We start from the raw sequence: 25449 nt of genomic DNA, 5'->3' as shown, positions 1-25449 counted from the left end.
GGTGTGAGTTCATTCATTACGTCTGGTGAGGTAAGGTGTGAGTTCATTCATTACGTCTGGTGAGGTAAGGTGTGAGTTCATTCATTACGTCTGGTAAGGTAAGGTGTGAGTTCATTCATTATGTCTGGTGAGGTAAGGTGTGAGTTCATTACGTCTGGTGAGGTAAGGTGTGAGTTCATTCATTACGTCTGGTGAGGTAAGGTGTGAGTTCATTCATTATGTCTGGTGAGGTAAGGTGTGAGTTCATTCATTACGTCTGGTGAGGTAAGGTGTGAGTTCATTCATTACGTCTGGTGAGGTAAGGTGTGAGTTCATTACGTCTGGTGAGGTAAGGTGTGAGTTCATTCATTACGTCTGGTGAGGTAAGGTGTGAGTTCATTACGTCTGGTGAGGTAAGGTGTGAGTTCATTCATTACGTCTGGTGAGGTAAGGTGTGAGTTCATTCATTACGTCTGGTGAGGTAAGGTGTGAGTTCATTCATTACGTCTGGTGAGGTAAGGTGTGAGTTCATTCATTACGTCTGGTGAGGTAAGGTGTGAGTTCATTACGTCTGGTGAGGTAAGGTGTGAGTTCATTCATTACGTCTGGTGAGGTAAGGTGTGAGTTCATTCATTACGTCTGGTGAGGTAAGGTGTGAGTTCATTCATTACGTCTGGTGAGGTAAGGTGTGAGTTCATTACGTCTGGTGAGGTAAGGTGTGAGTTCATTCATTACGTCTGGTGAGGTAAGGTGTGAGTTCATTACGTCTGGTGAGGTAAGGTGTGAGTTCATTCATTACGTCTGGTGAGGTAAGGTGTGAGTTCATTCATTACGTCTGGTGAGGTAAGGTGTGAGTTCATTCATTATGTCTGGTGAGGTAAGGTGTGAGTTCATTACGTCTGGTGAGGTAAGGTGTGAGTTCATTCATTACGTCTGGTGAGGTAAGGTGTGAGTTCATTCATTATGTCTGGTGAGGTAAGGTGTGAGTTCATTCATTACGTCTGGTGAGGTAAGGTGTGAGTTCATTCATTACGTCTGGTGAGGTAAGGTGTGAGTTCATTACGTCTGGTGAGGTAAGGTGTGAGTTCATTCATTACGTCTGGTGAGGTAAGGTGTGAGTTCATTACGTCTGGTGAGGTAAGGTGTGAGTTCATTCATTACGTCTGGTGAGGTAAGGTGTGAGTTCATTCATTACGTCTGGTGAGGTAAGGTGTGAGTTCATTCATTACGTCTGGTGAGGTAAGGTGTGAGTTCATTCATTACGTCTGGTGAGGTAAGGTGTGAGTTCATTCATTACGTCTGGTGAGGTAAGGTGTGAGTTCATTCATTACGTCTGGTGAGGTAAGGTGTGAGTTCATTCATTACGTCTGGTGAGGTAAGGTGTGAGTTCATTACGTCTGGTGAGGTAAGGTGTGAGTTCATTCATTACGTCTGGTGAGGTAAGGTGTGAGTTCATTCATTACGTCTGGTGAGGTAAGGTGTGAGTTCATTCATTACGTCTGGTGAGGTAAGGTGTGAGTTCATTATGTCTGGTGAGGTAAGGTGTGAGTTCATTACGTCTGGCGAGGCAAGGTATCATGGAGTCTGTGTGTGTGTGTGTGCGTGTGTATGTGTGTGTGTGTGTGTGAGTGTGTGATTAGCAGACAGGATAAGTGAAAGGAATTGTTAGGTGCAAATTCACTTAAGTGAACTCAGGACTCGGGAGTTGCATATAAGCATCTTTTTTCCACAACAAGAAGCTTGTCGGGCTGACCCACATCCTGGCAGGCCAGAGAGAGGCATGGGCTCACTCCCAGACTGCAGCAGACGAGAGAGAAGCAAAATTAAACACATCACACAAGATTTATATAGAAAGAAGTTATCGTTCTCTGACGCCAAAACACTTTGTCAGCAGGGATAACCACGTGGTGGGTCTCTGATGTCCAAGGTCATCTTACTATGCTTTTTGTAACGTAATGCATCAGCAAGAAAGAAAAAAAGGACTACTAGTTCTTCTTATCAGCCCTTGCTTACACGGACACACATACATACACACACACACACACACACACACACACACACACACACACACACACACACACACAGAAGGTACACTTTTAAACACATGCACAGAGTTAGAACCGTCAGCACTTAAAGCAGCAATACTGAGTTCTGTTCCAAAACTAGTAAGCTAACTACCTAAAAGGCCTGCAAAAACCTTGCAAACCCCACCAACAGCCCAGCCGACACTGATAGAAAATTGCCAACACACTAACTGGTGTCTCTTGGCAGTTTAGCAGGCAATGTCATGCGTGTGAAAGCTTTTCTTACACAGTTTCTTTTCTTCGGTCCTTCACATGACCATATGCTATCAAAAGGAATTTGAGGATGGTACCAAAACTAGTTGCCTATAAAACCATACCTCAAAAAGTGCAAAATTGTTGCATAGTGTTACTTTAAGAATCAAAGATATACAGAGACAGAAAAGTCATGTTTCAGCAAACAAAGGCATATGATTAACACACATGCATACTTGATTAAAGTCAGAGTTTCATATTTCCTTATCAGGAATGTTCTCCTGATGTAAGTTCTCCTCTTCTTCTCTAGGATGGGGGGATTCAGCTCTAACAGGAGGTCACACTCCCCAACCCCCACCTGTGTGTCCATGAAGAGTGACCAGTCCATGGGTCGACCACTCAACTTTACAGGAGGAGACTCTTCTACTGGACAGTAAGATTATGACTCTAGGATTCATGCTGTGTGTGTGTGTGTGTGTGTGTGTGTGTGTGTGTGTGTGTGTGTGTGTGATTAGCAGACATGATCAGTGAGAGGAATGTTCTCCTGATGGAAGTTCTCCTCTTCTTCTCTAGGATGGGGGGATCTAGCTCTAACAGGAGGTCACACTCCCCAACCCCTACCTGTGTGTCCATGAAGAGTGACCAGTCCATGCATCATTATATCAACTTTACAGGAGGAGACTCTTCAACTGGACAGTAAGATTATGTGTTTGTGTGTGTGTGTGTGTGATTAGTAGTGATTAGTGATTGATGTGCATTGTTGCCAGTAGCAAAGTAAAGTCCACATACTTGTTACGGTGGCGCTTTATGGCTCCTATGTAAAAATGAACATGTTTAACCCACCAGCAGGTGGAGTGATTCTGTATTTACCCACGAGACTAACAATCTACTCTGTCTGTTCAATGTCAGTATCAAGAGCCATTAGACAGGTGGAGTGATTCTGTCAGTCTTGTGGGTAAATACAATCTTCTCTGTCTGTTCAATGTCTGTATCAAGAGCCATTAGACATAGCTACATGCAACTGATGATTTTGGGGTTGCACAATATTGGAATTTCTTTCTGCGATACATATGGCGATAACACAAAATACAGACATTTTCACCAGATTACTTGAATAGTTCTATTTGGACAGAATGAATCATTCTAGAATGATTGGGGTGATTTTGTAGGTAGTCTGGTGACTCTGGTGACTTTTGTTTTTAGTGGGAACTATCCTCATTTGAACTTCAATGCTATGTTATTGGTTTCATAGCACCAAACCCAAAAGCAGGTGACTGCTGTGGCGAATTTTTGGTGGTTTTGGAGGGAAATTAGGGAGTTTGACACACTGGTTGACTCACCATGATTTAATGTCTCTTGTAGATTAGTCATGAAAAATTAGTTTTGCTTTAGTATCGATCAAAACAGTTTTAGTATGACGTGTTTGAGTTCATTTACCTGGCTTGACATTGTATGCCCTGCCATGTGACTGTTGAAACGATATATTATGCAGCCCAAACCGGTTTCATTCAGACATCCCTAATGTAGCTCCTCTATAGAGCAGCCCTAACTGGCCCAGTCCTGTCTGTCAGGCTTTTCTCGGGGATTGAACCCGAGATGCTGGATGTGGGGAACCAGCGCTTAGCCCAGTGTGCTAATGAGAGGACCCAGTTGCAGGATGTTGAAAAGGATGGTTTATTGCAAGACAGTGGTAATCCAAAACACAGGAGATACAAAACGAGGGCAAAAGGCCATAAACTAAAGCAGCTACTAAAAGTGTAGCTATGAGCAGAACTACGCCCTAGCAGCGAGAGGCGATGCTTGAGAGCAACGCAACAAAAAGCAGTACGAGAACTGCACAGTACACCAAACTCGAACTCATGCTAGGCATAGCGAGGAAACACTAACGACCCGATGAGGGCCACAGAGATTAGCCAGGTACTTATACCCTGGCTAATAGAGGGAAGTGACAATCACAAAAACGCAAGACAGGTGAGAGCACACAATGGGGAACAGGTGAGAACACAAATCACAATGGGGAACAGGTGAGGGCACACAAAGACAACAAAGGCACATGGACACAAATTAGATCATAATGTCCTTTGGCCACCAGAGGCCGCCAATGTGACAAACGGTTGCCCGAAGTCGTGACACTGTCACCAGTGTAATCTAAACTGGACTCAACACTGGACCCACCTACCAGTCCTGTCACCAGTGTAATGTAAACTGGACTCAACCCACCTACCAGTCCTGTCACCAGTGTAATCTAAACTGGACTCAACCCACCTACCAGTCCTGTCACCAGTGTAATCTAAACTGGACTCAACACTGGACCCACCTACCAGTCCTGTCACCAGTGTAATCTAAACTGGACTCAACCCACCTACCAGTCCTGTCACCAGTGTAATCTAAACTGGACTCAACCCACCTACCAGTCCTGTCACCAGTGTCATCTAAACTGGACTCAACCCACCTACCAGTCCTGTCACCAGTGTAATCTAAACTGGACTCAACCCACCTACCAGTCCTGTCACCAGTGTAATCTAAACTGGACTCAACCCACCTACCAGTCCTGTCACCAGTGTAATCTAAACTGGACTCTACACTGGACCCACCTACCAGTCCTGTCACCAGTGTAATCTAAACTGGACTCAACACTGGACCCACCTACCAGTCCTGTCACCAGTGTAATCTAAACTGGACTCAACCCACCTACCAGTCCTGTCACCAGTGTAATCTAAACTGGACTCAACCCACCTACCAGTCCTGTCACCAGTGTAATCTAAACTGGACTCAACCCACCTACCAGTCCTGTCACCAGTGTAATCTAAACTGGACTCAACCCACCTACCAGTCCTGTCACCAGTGTAATCTAAACTGGACTCAACACTGGACCCACCTACCAGTCCTGTCACCAGTGTAATCTAAACTGGACTCAACCCACCTACCAGTCCTGTCACCAGTGTAAATCTAAACTGGACTCTACACTGGACCCACCTACCAGTCCTGTCACCAGTGTAATCTAAACTGGACTCAACCCACCTACCAGTCCTGTCACCAGTGTAATCTAAACTGGACTCAACCCACCTACCAGTCCTGTCACCAGTGTAATCTAAACTGGACTCTACACTGGACCCACCTACCAGTCCTGTCACCAGTGTAATCTAAACTGGACTCAACCCACCTACCAGTCCTGTCACCAGTGTAATCTAAACTGGACTCAACCCACCTACCAGTCCTGTCACCAGTGTAATCTAAACTGGACTCAACCCACCTACCAGTCCTGTCACCAGTGTAATCTAAACTGGACTCAACCCACCTACCAGTCCTGTCACCAGTGTAATCTAAACTGGACTCAACCCACCTACCAGTCCTGTCACCAGTGTAATCTAAACTGGACTCAACACTGGACCCACCTACCAGTCCTGTCACCAGTGTAATCTAAACTGGACTCAACACTGGACCCACCTACCAGTCCTGTCACCAGTGTAATCTAAACTGGACTCAACACTGGACCCACCTACCAGTCCTGTCACCAGTGTAATCTAAACTGGACTCTACACTGGACCCACCTACCAGTCCTGTCACCAGTGTAATCTAAACTGGACTCTACACTGCCAGCCTCAGTAGGACAGAAAATGAAAGGTGTTCATCATTGTTATCGATGTCAAGTGGGGAGAAGTTGACTGGCATGATGAGGTTTCTGTGCTCTGTGTTTCACACGACCCTATGGACTTCTGATTTAACATGTGTGACGGTATACAGTGACCCTATGGACTTTGACTCACATGTGACGTGTGTGACGGTATACAGTGACCCTATGGACTTTGACTCACATGTGACGTGTGTGACGGTATACAGTGACCCTATGGACTTTGACTCACATGTGACGTGTGTGACGGTATACAGTGACCCTATGGACTTTGACTCACATGTGACATGTGTGACGGTATACAGTGATCCTATGGACTTTGACTCACATGTGACATGTGTGACGGTACACAGTGACCCTATGGACTTTGACTCACATGTGACGTGTGTGTTGGTATACAGTGACCCTATGGACTTTGACTCACATGTGACATGTGTGACGGTATACAGTGATCCTATGGACTTTGACTCACATGTGACATGTGTGACGGTATACAGTGACCCTATGGACTTTGACTCACATGTGACATGTGTGACGGTATACAGTGATCCTATGGACTTTGACTCACATGTGACATGTGTGACGGTATACAGTGATCCTATGGACTTTGACTCACATGTGACATGTGTGACGGTATACAGTGACCCTATGGACTTTGACTCACATGTGACATGTGTGACGGTATACAGTGACCCTATGGACTTTGACTCACATGTGACATGTGTGACGGTATACAGTGATCCTATGGACTTTGACTCACATGTGACATGTGTGACGGTATACAGTGACCCTATGGACTTTGACTCACATGTGACATGTGTGACGGTATACAGTGTGCCATCCCACCTGTCTGCCAGTTTCTTCTTCCCTCTTTCACCTGTGTTGGCCAGCAGTGCTGTGTCACCAACATTAACAGGCTGACCCTTTACCTTCCTGTTGTACAGCTCTGTAAGCTTAAGCTGCTATTCCTCAGCGTTAGACTGGGCTAAGGCCACGGCCTCTCTCAGATCCTTCCCCAAAGACTCAACATATGTGTCCATGTCTACTGTATCTCCACCCAGTAGAACACTTTTAAACATCAAGTCGACAGGCAACCAGGGAGTGTGTCCATACTTTAGGAAGAAACCAGGGAGTGTGTCCATACTTTAGGAAGCAACCAGGGAGTGTGTCCATACTTTAGGAAGAAACCAGGGAGTGTGTCCATACTTTAGGAAGAAACCAGGGGGTGTGTCCATACTTTAGGAAGAAAGGAGGGAAACCTGTGGCCTTGTGTGCAGTGCAGTGGTACACAGAGGTCAGACTATTAAGCATCTGAGGCCACTTGACCTTTGACCTTTGACCTGGATGGTAGAGCCTGAATCATGTTCCCTAGAGTCTCTGAAAGTGTCCCTGTGTGTGTGTGAGATAGATGATTAATGTACTGATGATGTAGGAGTGTGTGTGTTTGTGTGTGTGATAGATGATTAATGTACTGATGATAGAGGTGTGTGTGTGTGTGTGTGTGTGTGTGTGTGTGTGTTAGAGCATGGATCGGGCCAACTTTTTCTGTCCGAGCCCGACCCGCGTCCGACAGAGTAGTAACCGAGCCCGGCCCGAGTCCGACAGCCATTCAAATATTTTTTTCCGAACCCGAACCGAGCCCGACGGAATCAATTTCTCAACTGTTCATACTAATGCCACATTTACGTACGTTTTTTGTTTATAGCCTGGCTTTATTAAACTCGGGCATCAACAGATAAATGCTCGCTCACACAAACAAGCGCTGTTAAACACACAAGCGTGCACAAGAAGGCCAATAAGCATATTTAAATTAAATGAGTCACATTGCAAGAACGTGTTGTAAAATGGTGCGGCTCCTTTAAGAGCAGCACGTACAGGGTGGGTGTGCTAGAGAGAGAACGGTGATGCCTATGAATAGTTTGGATTTAGCGACAGGAGCTAAAACTATGTGCTGTAACAGTGTTAACCAGTGTGTGAAGAATAAATCCTCAGAAAGAATACTGTGGGCATTTATTTACTAACCAGCAGCAGATGGAAAGGGAATTAACCGCGAAGTTAAAAACTAGTCTCCCCTGCAATCTCCAACTACGGTCAGAGACAGACAGCAGGAAAGGTTAACAAACGGAATGAAATAGCCCACACATTACACACGCTATGCCTTAATAAAACTCATGTTATATGCTAAACCACAACAGACAAGTCTTACCATTGAAGATCTTTTTTTTTCTTGAAAAACTATCTACATAGTCCAACCATCGAGGTTTAATCCATGTTGTTGTGGAGACAGAGGATTGCATCAATCATATTTCATTAAAACTTCACACTTCAATTCAATTCAATTCAATTCAATTCAATTTTATTTATATAGCGCCATAACAATACAATTATCTCTAGGCGCTTTACAGAGCCCAGAGCCTGAACCCCCTTAGTGCAAGCACAATGGCAACACGGGCAAGAAAAAACTCCCTGTTAGTCAGGAAGGAACCTTAAGCAGAACCACGGCACATAAGGGGGAACCCATCTGCTTGAGGTCGGCCGGGTGGAGATAGGAAGGGGGGAAGGGGGGAGGGTTGTGTGGCAGAAGGGGAAGGGAAACAACAGGTGTTGTACATAGCCTGCATTTGGTAGATGTACATAATATATATACAGACATCCAGTGGTAAATACATGATACAGACAAGACCAGTTTAGTGGATATACACTGTGCTGATAGGGTTACTATTACAGGGGTAAGGGGAGTAGGAACAGAGAAACATGTCAATGGTGGCAATAATATATATTGTATATAAATGCTAGCATAGGGTATGGGGTAGAGTAAGTGTACGGCAGTGCAGTGGCGGTGGGTGCAATTGGTCGAGGGTTTCTGCAGGTAGACCGGGTAGAGAGACTACAGCAGCGTCCCATAGCGAAGATAGTCTGGATTAGGAGAGAAAGAAAAAGAACAGAGTGAGTGGGTTATTATAGGCATTAGCAATGTGATAAGAAAGGAGAGAGAGAGAGAGAGAGAGAGAGAGAGAGAGAGAGAGAGAGAGAGAGAGAGAGAGGCTGCCTGGCTGGGTGTATGGGGATTTTATTTAGTTGGCTGGTGACAGTCGCAATACGCACTTCTTACATTGGACATATCCAACAGCCTAATTAGAATCTGCATCGACTACTAAGCTGAAATATCTCCATACAGTAGATTTCCCTTCGTTTTAAACTCTCCAGATGACAGTTTCTCTTTAACTTCCTCCGTGATGCCATTTTACCACCTGTAATCGCGTTGTCACAGCTAGGACCTAAGCAAATTCCCGCCACGGGAAGAAGGCTGTCATCCTAAATGTGATTTATTTTATTCCCAAAAACTAACTTCTGCATAATGTGAGGCAGCCACGTTGACTTCACTATTTATTAAGATATTTTAAAATATGGAATGTTCAATGCATTATCGCGCTGATGTGTCCGAGCGGGTTCCGACGGGCTCGGGTCGGGTATCCATCCTCTAGTGTGTGTGTGTGTGAGATATGATTAATGTACTGATGATGGAGGTGTGTGTGTGTGTGTGTGTGTGTGTGTGTGTGTGTGTGTGTGTGTGTGTGTGAGATACATGATTAATGTACTGATGATGGAGGTGTGTGTGTGTGTGTGATAGATGATTAATGTACTGATGATGGAGGTGTGTGTGTGTGTGTGTGTGATAGATGATTAATGTACTGATGATGGAGGTGTGTGTGTGTGTGTGTGATAGATGATTAATGTACTGATGATGGAGGTGTGTGTGTGTGTGTGTGTGTGTGTGTGTGTGTGTGTGTGATAGATGATTAATGTACTGATGATGGAGGTGTGTGTGTGTGTGTGTGATGATTAATGTACTGATGATGGAGGTGTGTGTGTGTGTGTGTGTGATAGATGATTAATGTACTGATGATGGAGGTGTGTGTGTGTGTGTGTGTGTGTGTGTCTTTGTGTGTGTGTGTTAATTACATCTGTCATTTTTTGTGTTTATTTTCACACACAGTTGCCGACTTGGTCAAATAAATGTCCAAATGCGTGAGGTCCACAAGTCTCATCTGCAGAAGACGTTTCAGCATCTGATTGAGGGCGTACCAAATCAGGGAGACGCCAGACCCCTCCATGAGATCTACACAGAGCTCTACATCACAGAGGGGGGAAGAGGAGAGGTCAATGATGAACATGAGGTCAGACAGATAGAGAAAACATCCTGGAGAGAAGCAGCACGAGGCAGACCAATCAAATGCAGTGACATCTTTAAACGCTTATCTGGACAAGACAAACCCATCAGAGTGCTGACAAAGGGAGTGGCTGGCATTGGAAAAACAGTCTCTGTGCAGAAGTTCATTCTGGACTGGACCGAAGGAAAGGCCAATCAGGACGTCCACTTCATATTTCCTCTTCTTTTCCGAGAGCTGAACCTGATGAGGGAAAAGAAACTCAGTCTGGTGGATCTTATTCAGCACTTTGTCCCTGGAATGAAAGATCCAACAGTCTTCAGCAGTTCACAGAACAGAGTCATGTTTATCTTGGATGGTCTGGATGAGTGTCGACTTCCTCTAGATTTCCGCTCCAACCCGAGGTGTTGTGATGTGACAAAGCCAGCCCCAGTGGACGTGCTGCTCACAAACCTCATCAAGGGGAATCTACTTCCCTCTGCTCTCCTCTGGATCACCACCCGACCAGCAGCAGCCAATCAGATCCCTCCTGAGTGTGTGGACCAGGTGTCAGAAATAAGGGGATTCAACAACCCACAGAAAGAGGAGTACTTCAGGAAGAGAATCAGTGATGAGAACCTGGCCAGCAGAACCATCACACACCTGAAGTCATCCAGGAGCCTCTACATCATGTGCCACATTCCAGTCTTCTGCTGGATTACCGCCACTGTTGTAGAGAGAACTTCAGATGAATCAGGGAAAGTAGAAATGCCAAGGACTTTGACTCAAATGTACACACACTTCCTGATCATTCAGACAAGCACCAAAAAAGAAAAGTACACAGAGAGAAAAGAGACAGATGAAGAGATGATCTTCAAACTGGGGAAACTGGCTTTCCAACAGCTGGAGCAGGGCAATCTGATCTTCTATGAGGAAGACCTGAGAGAGTGTGGCATTGATGTCACAGAAGCATCAGTGTACTCAGGAGTGTGTACTCAGATCTTCAGAGAGGAGTCTGGGCTGTACCAGGGGAAGGTGTTCAGCTTTGTGCATCTGAGCATTCAGGAGTTTCTTGCAGCTTTATATGTGTTCCTCTCCTTCAGCAACAGAGAGAGAGACATGCCTGACCAACAGCAAACCTCTCAGCTCTCTGGTCTGTTCAGAGCTGCATCTCTTCATGACCTACACAAGACTGCAGTGGATCTGGCCTTAGAGAGTAAGAACGGACATCTGGACCTTTTCCTCCGCTTCCTCCTGGGTCTCTCACTGGAGTCCAATCAGAATCTCTTGAGACACCTACTGCCACAGACAAGAAGCCAATCACAGAGCTCAGAGCAAACAGCCCAGTTTGTCAAACAGATGATCAGAGATCAGAATAAACAGATGATCAGAGACCAGGAGACGTCAGACAGAAGGAGAAATCTTTTCAGAGATCAAAATGAATCACACAGAAGGATCAACCTGTTCTACTGTCTGAATGAGCTGAATCAACATGCTGTAGTGGAGGTCATTAACAGGGGCTCAGGAGCTCTGTCTGTAGAAATGCTCTTACCAGGAGAGTGGGAGACTAGGACATTTAAGTTTGAGATTTCAGAAGAGCAGCTGGATGAGTTTGACCTGCAGAAGTACATAAAGACACCAGAGGAAGATCAGACCGAACTCCTCAGTCCAGATGATGTTCTTCAGAAGCTGCTGCCAGGGGTCACAACAGCTTTGTAAGTAGACCTGCAATCTCTGACTGTGTGTGTGTGTGTGTGTGTGTGTGTGTGTCTGTGTGTGTGTGTGTGTAGGGGGTTATGCTATGATGCATGAGTTATTTGTGAGTGAATATGTGTAAAATGTAAGTTGTGTGTGTGTGTGTGTGTGTGTGTGTTGCACCCTTGGATGTGTGTTTTTGTGTCCCACCCTTCCCAGAGGGCCACAGCACCCCCACCCTTCCCAGAGGGCCACAGCGCCCCCACCCTTCCCAGAGGGCCACAGCACCCCCATAGCACCCCCACTCTTCCCAGAGGGCCACAGCACCCCCACTCTTCCCAGAGGGCCACAGCACCCCCATAGCACCCCCACTCTTCCCAGAGGGCCACAGCACCCCCACTCTTCCCAGAGGGCCACAGCCCCCCCACTCTTCCCAGAGGGCCACAGCACCCCCACCCTTCCCAGAGGGCCACAGCGTCCCCACCCTTCCCAGAGGGCCGTATTCTCTCCTTCAAGTCATTTTTAACGCACTTCTAGTTCCACACATTGTAGTTCAACCCTACGCACTCCGATCCTGGCTGAGAGAGATGCTTATTTTATAAATACTGAGTTTTTTAACTGTGTATGAACATGAATAAAATCCTCTCCTGAAGGACGAAGGAGTGGAGCTGCTCTGTGACGGACTAAGAGATCCACAGTGCAAGCTGGAGATACTGAGGTCAGCTATGTGGCATGTAATAAACCTGCATGAGGCTACCACTGATCAAAATGTTAGCTGCCGTTTCTTTCAATTTAAACCAGAGGTTGCAAGCACATCGAATGAAATGGTGTTAATTATTCACTTCATTCATTTCATTAGCAAGCCCCTCTGTCTGCAGGATATAGAGGGATCAATTAGCTGGAATGGAATACACCACTCAGCGTTTTTAATTCAGTTGTCAGTTATTTCTCTGTTGAACACAGGCGTATCAGTAAGGCCCAACAGCTGAATTTCAATAGCAATTCTTAAAAACTTTAGTGTCTGTTTTTCTCTCTCCTGCTTTCTCGTGCTCATCAGCTATCTGTATGTACAGATCTGTCCTCTGTTATTACAGTAATTTGCATGAGAGCATGTGTACTTTGTGAAGGGAAGGGATCAAAATGTAATCTCTATGTTATGTCATGCAGATTGCAGAACAAGTCTGGCACTGGCAGAACTGGCACTCGGGTTTAACCTTAAACAAAGCTAAAATGTTGAGTCAATCACAGAAAAATGCGTTGCATTGTTGGGTATTTCATTGAGCAGAGTGCTGGGGTCAGGCACAATGGGGGCTCTTGGAATGACAGGCCGATTCACTGCTTGTGTTCCATTGGCCAGCCCTGAGAGGGTGGAGCCTTTTTGACAGGTAAAATGGGTGTGTTACATGGGGAGTCTGGGCATGGTATTATCACTCCTTTATCTTTTAGCGTTTTGAACACAGGGACTATGCCTTCTATAGCCTCCCTTCTTAGCGGATATTGTCTTTGGTAAGGTCGATGTGAACCTTTAGGTGTTATCTCAACAGGACCTACCACCCTTATCTGGCCTACATCTGCAGGCCCTCTAGACTACAACTCTTCGGGGAGACAAGTTAACTCTGCTTCCTCCTCCGTGGTCAAACAAACAGTTTGTCATTCCTCTACTGCTCCTTCCCCCACTGTCTCATTAACTCGTATCGGCTTAAAACCGTGTGTTGTTGGACTAACCCCAACCCAGTCATCACATCTCTTCCCAATAAATTAACAGGGCATGTTTTTGAAACAATCTGTAGTTAACTCTGTCCTGTTTCAAAATCTTCAAACGTACTGGGTTCTGTGTATGGCTCTGCTTCAAGATGTGCGGAGACAGATCTTATTAACAATCTCCCTGTGCTGGGTACATCCCGTTAATGTCCTCTGAGGAGCTCAGTGGTATGTTATTCAGGTCTAAGGCATTCCCAGTTTCAGCTACCTGACGACACTCCACCCCTACAACCAGTCTTACGCACACCTCAAACTCAGCTGCGTTCGGGTGGAAACTATTGGCTAACAGTCGAAGTTTTAAAGTGCAATCCTGTGGGCCCTCCCTAGGGTGAGATATGTCAGCGGTTAAGCTTTTCATATCTCTTATTGTCCAGGCTCTATATACCCATACTGTAGGAGGCTGATCTGCAGCCCCAGCATTAGGGTTTGGCATCTCTATCATTGGACAGATCAGAGTCCTCAGACTCGTCCAGATTAGCATATTTTTGAACTTTTGGGTATTTTCTGGCTGAGTTCTTTAGCTTTTTCTGATTTTGTATACGGCGTGATGTTCTAGGAGTGGTTTTTGCAGCAGATCTTGTTACAGGGAGCGCTGGGTACAATTTTGGAGGATAAGGAGGGGGAGGTTGCTCCTCGTCCTCTTCCTCCTCCTCTGCCTCTTCATCAGATCTCCTACTCCTAGCCCTGCCTGCCTGGTGTATCATTATCTTCATTTTCCTTGTAAGCAATCGGCTGTTGTTGTTTACGTAGTCCCTGTTGTTATTTACGTAGTCCCTGTTGTCGCTCTAGCACCTCTTTATGCTAAAGTGTTGTTTTAGTGGGAGTTTGAAAGTTTAAAGCCAACATTGAATCACTGCCCCACAGCGCCCACAGTCAATGTTCACCACCAGCAAAACTCAACTGATAGTAGTAGTAGTGTGTGTGTGTGTGTGTGTGTGTGTGTGTGTGTGTGTGTGTGTGTGTGTGTGTGTGATAGAGAGAGAGTGAGACGTATGATATCACTGCCCCACAGCACCCACAGTCAATGTTCACCACCAGCAAAACTCAACTGATAGTAGTTGTGTGTGTGTGTGGTATGTGTGTGTGTGTGTGTGTGTGTGTGTGCAGGACAGGACACTACAGTAAAATGTGCAAAAATAGAGGATACAGCAACACATAATATATGCATTTTGCAATGCTTCAAGTTGTCTGTGTTTTTTAGGTCATTGTACCTTGAGTGACAAAGTTTGCTAAAGTTACGGCAGCATGAGTCACTTTTGGGTGAAGTATGAAGTGTTTTGGTGGAGTGAAAATGATTGGAAAAAACTGTAATCAATTTACACATTAATAGGGTTTGAGTTAGGTATCCTATTATTAAACACTCAGTAGATCACAAGTAATCAAACACCTTCCCACCGATGACTGAAAGTCACTTCAGTTATGTGCATCATACCAGCCACCCTGTGAAGTATATAGTTCATTATGAATCATTTATAATGTATTTTTATATCACTATTATGCAATATACAGAATTGCTATGCAAACAACTGAAATAATAATAATATTAATACCAATCACCTGCACTCAATGTATCAGAAACACTAGAATTACAATGCCGTTACATTAATATAACACAAGATGGCGATCTAAGACCACAAATGGCGAAGACAGGCATTGGCTGGGAGTCTAAACTCTAGCTACCACCGCGATCATAACAATTACAGTGTAGTAGACAGGCTAGTACAGGTCGATGCAAACATATGCGAGGAAATTACTAGTATTAAACCACTAGTGTTAATCAACATAAACATGAGGAAAGTAATGCTAGCAGGAACATAAAATTATGCACTTACATTATCACACGGCAACACAATGTTAACTTTATGCTAGCATAAGAAATTGTAAGCACGTCCACTCGTGTTGGCGGCTAGCACGAAAAGGAAGTGGAAAGTTCGTGTGTGAGCGCAAAGCCTCAGTCCAAAGAGTGACGTAAGATCACAGTCCAGCAGGGAGTTTTCCTCGAAAAAGTATTTAAGGTAGCCAATTGCAAGTTGTGCTTCTCTTTGAATCTCCTCTGAAGAGTGGCATCATGGGGGCCTCAAAACAACTGTCAAATGATCTGAAAACAAAGATTGTTTAGCTTTGTGTTTTAGGGGAAGGCTACAAAAAGTTATCCCAGAGGTTTCAGTTGTCAGTTTCCACTGTGAGGAATGTAATCAAGAGATGGAAGGCCACAGGCACAGTTCTTGTTAAGGCCAGAAGTGGCAGGACAAGAAAAATATCGGAGGCAAAGGCAAAGGATGGTCAGAATGGTCAAAGACTACCATCAGACCACCTCCAAAGTGCATCGCTCAACCATTCAGCGCACCTTGCACGACGAACAGCTGTATGAGAGAGTGATGCGGAAGAAGCCATTTCTGGACACACGCTACTTGCTGCCCACAGTCAAATTTGGTAGGGGGTCCAAATGTATGCACCTGTCTCATTTTGTTAAGGTGCATATGGCATATTTCTGTTTATCCGAAAAACCTTATTTAACTGCTGAAATAGTACTTTGTCCATGAAGTATTATATAAATGACAAAGAAGTTGCTGATCCAAACGCCCAACAATTAATACATAAAAATAATGGAAATTATCAGGGGTGCCCGAACTTTTTCATACGACTGTATAATGGTCTATTGTTAATCTAGGTATCAACCTCATCCATCTTAACACACAATTGAAAAAATAAGTAGCTAGTTGGAAAAAGTCTGTTACTGTCTGAGCAGTGTGGAGCTGGAAGTTGGTTTACTGGACATTATAAAGACAGGTACCAACTACTGCCAACAACTGCAAACTTTAGAATGTTGGCGTTAGTTGGAAGAATGTTGGCGTTTGTTGGGGCAGTGTGCAAGCTGCTTTAGGCTATAAATCGCACAGGCATATGTACATACATCATATATGTCTATGATAATCGCTGCTAGACGCTCACTGGTTCTTGTGCTTCCACAGCTCATTCACTTTGAAATACTGAAACGAAATCTAAATGATCGAAATAGTGCTTCTTTAACTACTAATATTGAATTTGACCATCATTGAGAAAAAACGGAACAGAATCTGCAAATAGCCTAGCATAGCATACTCAAACTTACTGACAGAGAAGGCAAATGTAAACAGCCATCAAACACCTGCTTTCTATATTTGTATAACAGTGAAATACACACATTTCAAAATATACACATTTTTGTAGCATATACACAATTTGATATAAGCATGACCAGACCCATGCCTAGTTTTCTTTGCCCTCCGTTATCGCACCTTTTCAAAAACTTTTCTGTTAGCCAATTTCTGATATGCAGTAGCTATGTAGATACTAAAGCTATCTTTGTTTATTGTTTCCATGGTAACAGGAGCCGTCTCCGTCTTTGCTTTTCTGTTGGCCATTTCTGATATGCAGCACATAGGTACGATAACGGAGGGCAAAGAAAACTATGCATGGTCTTGGTCATTCTTATATCAAATTGCATGTCTATGCTTCCTCATGCCACATGCCACTGAAATATCTAACTCCTACTGGAATTCTGTACATGTAGACCAATCAGATGTATTTGTTTGTATTTGAATCTCTAACGGATAAATGATGATTCGTTAATCTCTGTGCCCGCGAAATCGCGGAGCGAGCTGTCAGTTGAAGTCTGCAGTCTGAGGAGAAAGGTAACAAGTTTGTCTGTTGCTCCAGTGAGGCGACTGCTTTCGGTGGAAACCAGCTGTGATTTGGTGTACATATACCCACAGATAGCCAAACCTCAACTGAATAGGTATTGATATATATTTGACTACAAATCGTTTTTTTGTTTTTATTTGTTGAGTGATAATTGCGTTCAGCTAGCGATTTACAAAGTGAAGCTGACTAGCCGGAGCTAACGTTGCCCACCACTTGGTCGCTGAGTGGGCTTGCTAATGGCTGTCATTAGCTTAACTCGGCTGCGCCTGCAAGAGGAATCAGTCGGCTTATCTCCTGTGAACTTGTGGAAAACGACCCGTTTGTAGCTGGGCCAACCGGAGGACCTCTATCTACTAACGGAGCCAGCTCATCTCACCGTCGTTCGCTGAATAGCATGTTGTGTCTGACATCGTTATCTGATCCGTTCTCCACTGAACTGGCGGCAGCGAGCGCGGAGGTAACGTGAGCTGCAAGAGAACGTTCCCACCCTGGCTCATCGCTCGTGAGTAACTTTAACGTCCACTGACACCGGCACATACACTGGGAATCATTTTGATGGATATTGTTATGAAGTGTATGCTTATTTTAAGACAGATCTATTTGGTTTCTTTACTGTTAATTATTAACTAAGGTTATGCTTCATTAATATATATTGCTCTATTTAATTATATCCTGCGTGTATTGGCCAAAATATTATATAAGAGTGCTAGTTGAATTATAGCCCGTGAGTAATTTTACTTAAACGGACACCTGCACCCTCGGTATGAGCTCCGGTGATTCGCCTACCGGTGGACGTGCATTGCAGCCGTCGCTGCTTGCCTTCAGTTCGAGGAGCTGATGACGTCAGTGCACCAACGGGCCCCAACAGCAAGCGCTTTACTCTATTTATTAACTCAGGTTATGATTAATAAATACATTTTATATTGCTCTATGTCATTATATCATGGGTGTGTAGTATTTCCACATAGAGCAGAGTGCTACTCAGCTCATTGCATTTATTTCTTTGTTATTGCTAGTTTAGTTACATATAATACTTAAGTTATAATGATAATAATACGAGCATAGTCACACATAATGGTAAACAGGAACTTCAGCCAGCTCACCATCTACTGCTGAGAACCTAGGATCCTGTTTGTTTAACATTGTAGTGTAACCAAGTACCTGTGATCATATAAAGGAAGCCTCAGACATAGGTAGTGCTTACTTTATGACCCTGGGGCAGAGCCCACCAGTGAAATGGGGGTTGCACGCTGTTAGCTAAATTTAACTTCTAAACTCAAACTCCATTGAACTAAACATCACAAATAGGCTAAGCATTATATTGGCTGAAATTAAATTGAGTATTTCCATGAATGGTGCTGTTTGAGAGAACCAATGGCACATCTCGGGGGAAGTTGTCTTGGATTGTCCGCAGTAGGGATGGGCATAATTCATCGACGATCGATTAATTGATCATTAAGAATTTCCTTGATGAAATTATTTTTTCATCGATTAAAACATGTTCTCCTGCGTAGTGTGCGTGTAATTTATTTATTTTAGGGCTGTCAAAGTTAACGCGTTATTCTATGAGATTATTGTGGCGGAGATTAATGCAATCAAATATTTGAACGCAGTTAACGCAACTTTGTTTACTTCCGGTGCGCGTTGACCCATGGCACGAAACCGCCCCGTGTCTGCAGTCAGTTAGATAGAAGAGACCGAGACGGTAGTTGAAGATGGAGAGAGCTGAGGGACTGTCGGCCCATCAACATAGTTGAAGACGGTGGGCTGACTGAGGTGATTCGAATTCGAACAATTCTTACGATTTACCGTCGAGGGGCACCATTGTGTCTCGCATACATTCCTTGGCTGATGGCGAGAGAGCACGAAAAAATGCAATTAAACAACAGTGTCTAAAATACACGCTGTCTGAAGTGATTACTCGTTAATTTATAAGATTTAGTCTTTAGAAGAAAACAAACTTTTAATCACGATGAATCTAGATGAATGAATTTCAAAATGTGAGATTAATTAGTTAGAGAGAAAAAAAACCCGAAGGTCAGTTGTGTTTATGAGCACCGGCTTCTAGCTGTCGGCTCCGCTGCTTAAGAGTACAGCAGCGCATATTTTCAAGTGTAACCATTGAACGGATCCCGTTTAACTGCCACAAGAGTTGTCCATCTTGTAAGTTTAACTGCCACAAGAGTTGTTCATCTGGTAATAAAGATCTCAATGAGGAAACACGCTGTGTTTTTTCTATTTTCACTGCATTTTAATATAGCCTATAAATAGTGAATTTTAATATAAAAATATTAATGATTAATCGAAAATCGATCGTTAATTCTCCCGACGATCGATTAAGACAATTTAATCGAATGCCCATCCCTAGTCCGCAGAAACATGTTTCAGGGTCTTGTCTGACATACCTGAAAATAGCAGTAGGCAACGGTTAGGCTACAATGAAAAACAGTTTATTTCAGCTTGGTGGGTATTGTAGCTTGCAACAGAATAACTATAACCAGAGGAATCCTTTCATAAAATGAAGACAAAGCTTGATTTAAAGTCTCTGTATTGTAATAGTCGATATCTGCAGACATTCCCTTCTCAACTAACCAGTCCTTGAAATCTCCAGTAGCCCAAGCAGTGCTCCGTTTGGTGTTTATTTCACGTCTGTTCTCTATTTTGTTGACGTCTTCCTCACTCAAGTCTTTATGTCTCTTCCTCTTTTCTTCTGTTCTAGTTTCCCATTTTCATTTCTTTTCTGAAAACTGGGCCTGCTACCAGCGTTCAAATTTCCTGTACTCTCCATAAACATTGAAACTGATGGTAAAATCTTCCACTGTGTTTTTCCCCCCTGCAAGGTGTTGCCACATAGATAGAAATGACCACCAATCAACCACCGCAGGATAGGAGTGCAGGGAATTCACGTAATGGGGCAGGTAGACGCAGGCGCAGGAGATGAGAGTTCAGTACACAAACAAATGTGCTGGAAATCTGATAATAACCAGTCTAATGCAAGATCAGTCTTTTAATGAGTTATTAGTAATGAGTTTACTAGTCTTCTGCAGAAGGATCAGAAACACACAGAGTGAACAGCAGTCACAGGCAGTGTCTATTTAACAGAGTTACAGAGATAAGAAGAACAGGGAGTATCACTCTGTTCCAGCACACTATATTCTCAAGGACAGAAAACAACCACCCCAGTCCTTCTTAATATTTCACATGGCATGCTTTGCACAATAACATTGTCAATTTGTGTGTGTGGTATAGGTAGAGGCGTGTGTGTGTGATGTGTAGGTAAATGTGTTGTTTACATTTACATTTAGCAGACGCTTTTATCCAAAGCGACTTACAAGGATGTACACATTTTACATTTACAATGTTGGCACACTGCACATCAGGAGCAATTAGGGGTTCAGTGTCTTGCTTAAGGACCCTTCGACAGGGAATCGAACTAGCAACCTTCTGATTACTTAACGACTTCTCTCCCTCCTGTACCACTGCCTGCCGTGTTGTGTGAGTAGAGGTGTGTGTGTGTGTCTCTCTCTCTCTCTCTCTCTCTCTCTCTCTCTCTCTCTCTCTCTCTCTTTCGCTCTCTCTCTTTCTCTCTCTGTGTGTGTGTGTTGTATAGGTACATGTGGGTGTGTTGTGTAGATAGAGGTGTGTGTGTCTGTCTCGTTCTCTCTCTCTCTCTCTGTGTGTGTGTTAAATCTCCACTGCAAACTAGAGATACTAGAGTGAGTGTTGACACACTACAACAGAACTGTGTGTTGTAAATGTAGAGGTGTGTGTGGGGGGGTATGGGTAGAGGTGTGTGTGTTGTATGGGTAGAGGCGTGTGTGTGTCTTTTGTAGGTAAATGTGTGTGTTGTGTAGGTAGAGGTGTGTGTGTGTGTTGTGTAGATAGAGGTGTGTGTGCGGGTTGTGTAGGTAAAGGTGTGTGTGTTGTATAGGTAGAGGTGTGTGTGTGTCTTTTGTAGGTAAATGTGTGTGTTGTGTGGGTAGAGGTGTGTGTGTTGTGTAGATAGAGGTGTGTGTGTGTCTTTTGTAGGTAGAGGTGTGTGTTGTGTGGGTAGGGGTGTGTGTTGTGTAGGTAGAGGTGTGTGTTGTGTGGGTAGAGGTGTGTGTGTGTGTTGTGTAGATAGAGGTGTGTGTGCGGGTTGTGTAGGTAAAGGTGTGTGTGTGTGTGTTGTATAGGTAGAGGTGTGTGTGTGTCTTTTGTAGGTAAATGTGTGTGTTGTGTGGGTAGAGGTGTGTGTGTGTGTTGTGTAGATAGAGGTGTGTGTGTGTCTTTTGTAGGTAGAGGTGTGTGTTGTGTGGGTAGGGGTGTGTGTTGTGTGGGTAGTGGTGTGTGTTGTGTAGGTAGAGGTGTGTGTTGTGTAGGTAGAGGTGTGTGTTGTGTAAGTAGAGGTGTGTGTGTAGTATAGGTAGAGGTGTGTGTGTGTGTAGTATAGGTAGAGGTGTGTGTGTTGTGTAGGTAGAGGTGTGTGTTGTGTAGGTAGAGGTGTGTGTGTGTTGTGTAGGTAGAGGTGTGTGTGTGTGTGTTGTGTATGTAGAAGTGTGTGTATTGTGTAGATAGAGGTGTGTGTGTTGTGTAGGTAGAGGTGTGTGTATTGTGTAGGTAGAGGTGTGTGTGTGTTGTGTAGGTAGAGGTGTGTGTGTGTTGTGTAGGTAGAGGTGTGTGTATTGTGTAGGTAGAGGTGTGTGTATTGTGTAGGTAGAGGTGTGTGTGTGTGTAGTATAGGTAGAGGTGTGTGTGTGTTGTGGGGTAGAGGTGTGTGTGTGTAGGTAGAGGTGTGTGTGTGTGTTGTGTAGGTAGAGGTGTGTGTTGTGTAGGTAGATGTGTGTGTGTTGTGTAGGTAGAGGTGTGTGTGTGTTGTGTAGGTAGAGGTGTGTGTGTGTTTTGTAGGTAGAGGTGTGTGTGTGTTGTGTAGGTAGAGGTGTGTGTGTGTTGTGTAGGTAGAGGTGTGTGGTGTGTAGGGAGAGGTGTGTGTGTAGTATAGGTAGAGTTGTGTGTGTTGTGTAGGTAGAGGTGTGTGTGTTGTGTAGGTAAAGGTGTGTGTGTTGTGTAGTTAGAGGTGTGTGTGTGTGTTGTGTAGGTAGAGGTGTGTGTGTTGTGTAGGTAAAGGTGTGTGTGTTGTGTAGTTAGAGGTGTGGTGTGTTGTGTAGTTAGAGGTGTGTGTGTGTGTGTGTTGTGTAGGTAAAGATGTGTGTGTGTTGTGTAGGTAGAGGGTGTGTGTGTGTGTAGGTAGAGGTGTGTGTGTGTGTGTGTTGTGTAGGTAGAGGTGTGTGTGTGGGTAGAAGTGTGTGTGTGTTATGTAGGTAGAGGTGTGTGTGTGTAGTATAGGTCGAGGAGTGTGTGTTGTGTAGGTAGAGGTGTGTGTGCAGTGTTTCCCGTAGGTTTACAGCTTTGGGGGGGGGGGGGGGGGGGGTTGCGGCGTGGCCCACCGACACAAACGCTTAAAGGAATCATGGTGTTCATGTGTTTCTATTAATGACAGCAGTCAATATAACAACTAAACATCGGAACATGTCTTTTATGACAATTATCCACAAAGTTGTGCAGCTTTTGTCGCTTTGCAGTGGTGTATCTTTCTGGGCTTCTGGAAGAACATTTTTTGAAATATTTGCGGCCTAAAATTCCTGATTTCGCAGGAGCTTTTCCAAAAAGTTGCAATGAAAGTTTTTATTTTTAGGTTTTTGTTGCAATTAAATTGACGAAACAAGTGAAAGTTGCGATAAAAAGTTGTGAATTGTCCTCTTTGTAACTATAATTGAGTTATGTGTTGAAAAATAATTGATTAATAAACAAACATTAATTCATCAAGAACAAAACGATTGAGAAATGGTCCTCTTAATAACCTCACCAAATATGCCAAAACAAAAGATTACCAGGACTACAAAAATTTAGCAAAATAGGCTTTACTTATCCACAACGAAGTGCACATGTTGGCATTACAAAAGGACCAGTAAGACTGAATAAAATGTTATGAATGTCTCAGCCTTCAAATGACGAAAAAAACAAACAGCCTGTGTCACTATGATCCGTCTCGTCATCTGACGTCCTGCCTGCGTTTCTGCCGTTCTCATTGCTTATCAATCTGTTTTGCCATCCTTGTTTATTTATTTTATCCGTATAGGTGTTGATGTTCAATTTCATATATTCATTTTAAAGTCGTCCAATTTCAAGTCATCCATTCTTCAACACTAGCTGCTACCTTGTCTTCAAACAGAAAGTAACGTTAAATCTCCATGGCAACAGGTCTTGAGGGTTTGGCAAATAATCGGATTTATTGCTTCCTTCATTATTCACAGCAAAATAAATAATTTTCGTTACATTTCATAGATTTATTACCAGACTCTGTGTAAAAAGGGCCACGCACAGCTCGCGGAAAATGATAAAAAATGGAAGCCAGATCTATTTCTGAATTTTCGGTGCGGACATTCTGTACGTACGTTCTGTTTCCACGTCTGTTGTAGCCATTCTCATTGGGCCTCATTGTCGACCCTACCGAGGAAAATATCTCTGCCGGATTCATAAACGCCTGGATATTAGTTTTTTAAGGCTTAAAAGTGTCCGTAGCTGTGCACTGATTTCTTAAGCCCAATTCTGTCTGCTGGTGGGAGCGTGCTCACCTGTGTGTGCGCGCACGTGTCTGTGTGTGTGTGTGTTTGTGCGGCATCGCGGCGGAACTCTACCGTGCGCGATACAGAGAGCAGAGAATTGTAAACGCGCGACCATGTAGAGACAGAAATGACATGCCGTCGTGTAAATAAGATAAATTACATAAGGCTATTTATTTTGTTTAATAAAAGAAGAAGCTATAGACCTGTTCTATAGGAAAGGTAACCTTAAATTACTTCCGTTGTGATCTGGCGCTTTATAGAAAATAAAATTGAACAAAATTAACTTGACCTTTCCAGGGGGGGCGGGGGGTGCCGTTGGGGGGGCGGGGCGCCCCCCTAGTATAACGGTAGGGGAAACACTGGTGTGTGTTGTGTTGTGTAGGTAGGGTGTGTTGTGTGTGTGTGGTGTGTGTGTGTGTGTGTGTGTGTGTAATAATCAGATGTGTCATTATTTCTCCCAGGCTGTATAATTGTTCCCTCACAGAGAAGAGCTGTGCTGCTTTATCATCAGCTGCCAGATCAACCTCCTGCAGTTTGAAGCATCTGGACCTGGGAGACAATATAAAGATTCATGATGCAGGAGTTCAACATCTCTCAGACCTCCTCAAGAATCCACTCTGCAAACTAGAGATACTAGAGTGAGTGTTAACACACTACATCAGAACTGTGTGTGTGTGTGTGTGTGTGTGTGTGTGTTGTCTCTCTCTCTATCTCTCTCTCTGTGTGTGTGGTGTGTGTTGAATCTCTCCCTCCCTCTCTCTCTCTCTCTGTGTGTGTGTGTGTGTGTGTGTGTGTGTGTTGTCTCTCTCTCTCTCTCTCTCTGTGTGTGTGTGTGTGTGTGTTGAATCTCTCCCTCCCTCTCTCTCTCTCTCTGTGTGTGTGTGTTGTCTCTCTCTCTCTCTGTGTGTGTGTGTGTGCTGTGCGTGTGTTGAATCTCTCCCTCCCTCTCTCGCTCTGTGTGTTGTGTGTTGAATCTCTCTCTCTCTCTGTGTGTGTGTGTGTGTGTGTGTGTGTGGTGTTGAATCTCTCGCTCTCTCTCTCTCTCTCTCTGTGTGAGGTGTGTGTGTTGTGTCTCTCTCTATCTGAATCTCTCCCCCTCTCTCTCGCTCTGTGTGTGTATGTGTTGAATCTCTCTCTCTCTCTCTCTGTGTGTGTGTGTGTGTGTGTTCAATGTCTCTCTCCTCCTCTCTCTCTCTCTCTCTGTGTTTGTGTGTGTGTGTGTGTGTGTTGAATCTCTCCCTCCCTCTCTCTCGCTCTGTGTGTGTATGTGTTGAATCTCTCCCTCCCTCTCTCTCTCTCGGTGTGTGTGTGTGTGTGTTGAATCTCTCTCCCTGTGTGTGTGTGTGTGTGTGTTGAATCTCTCTCTCTTGATCTCTCTGTGTGTGTGTGTGTGTGTGTGTGTGAGTGTGTTGAATCTCTCCCTCTCTCTGTGTGTGTGTTGAATCTCTCTCCCTCCCTCTCTCTCTCTGTGTATGTGTGTGTTCAATCTCTCTCTCCCTCTCTCTTTCTCTGTGTGTGTGTGTGTTCAACTCTCTCTCTATCTCTGTGTGTGTGTGTGTGTGTGTGTGTGTTCAATCTCTCTCTCTCTCTCTCTCTCTCTGTGTGTGTGTGTGTGTTGGTCTCTCTCTCTCTCTCTGTGTGTGTGTGTTGTGTCTCTCTCTCTCTCTCTG

At 44.2% G+C, this 25449-nt stretch overlaps 2 protein-coding genes across 5 annotated transcripts in view; one reads left to right on the top strand and one right to left on the bottom strand.

Annotated features, from left to right (window-relative positions):
• Window positions 1-25449, bottom strand: part of LOC122128889 — a 237446-nt gene that overhangs the window by 95217 nt on the left and 116780 nt on the right. The gene's annotated exons all lie outside the window — the stretch shown is intronic.
• Window positions 9862-25449, top strand: part of LOC105912341 — a 102195-nt gene continuing 86607 nt past the window's right edge. The window contains exon 1 of the mRNA XM_042703871.1: window positions 9862-11749. Within this exon, the coding sequence (XP_042559805.1) occupies window positions 9912-11749 (1838 nt within the window). The 5' untranslated portion in view covers window positions 9862-9911. The remainder of the gene's footprint in view (window positions 11750-25449) is intronic.

The sequence above is a fragment of the Clupea harengus genome, chromosome 26 (assembly GCF_900700415.2).
Source record: "Clupea harengus chromosome 26, Ch_v2.0.2, whole genome shotgun sequence".
In the NCBI taxonomy this organism is placed as follows: domain Eukaryota; kingdom Metazoa; phylum Chordata; class Actinopteri; order Clupeiformes; family Clupeidae; genus Clupea; species Clupea harengus.
Note: the sequence above shows the minus strand (reverse complement) of the source record. Positions and strands in the feature narration are given on the sequence as shown.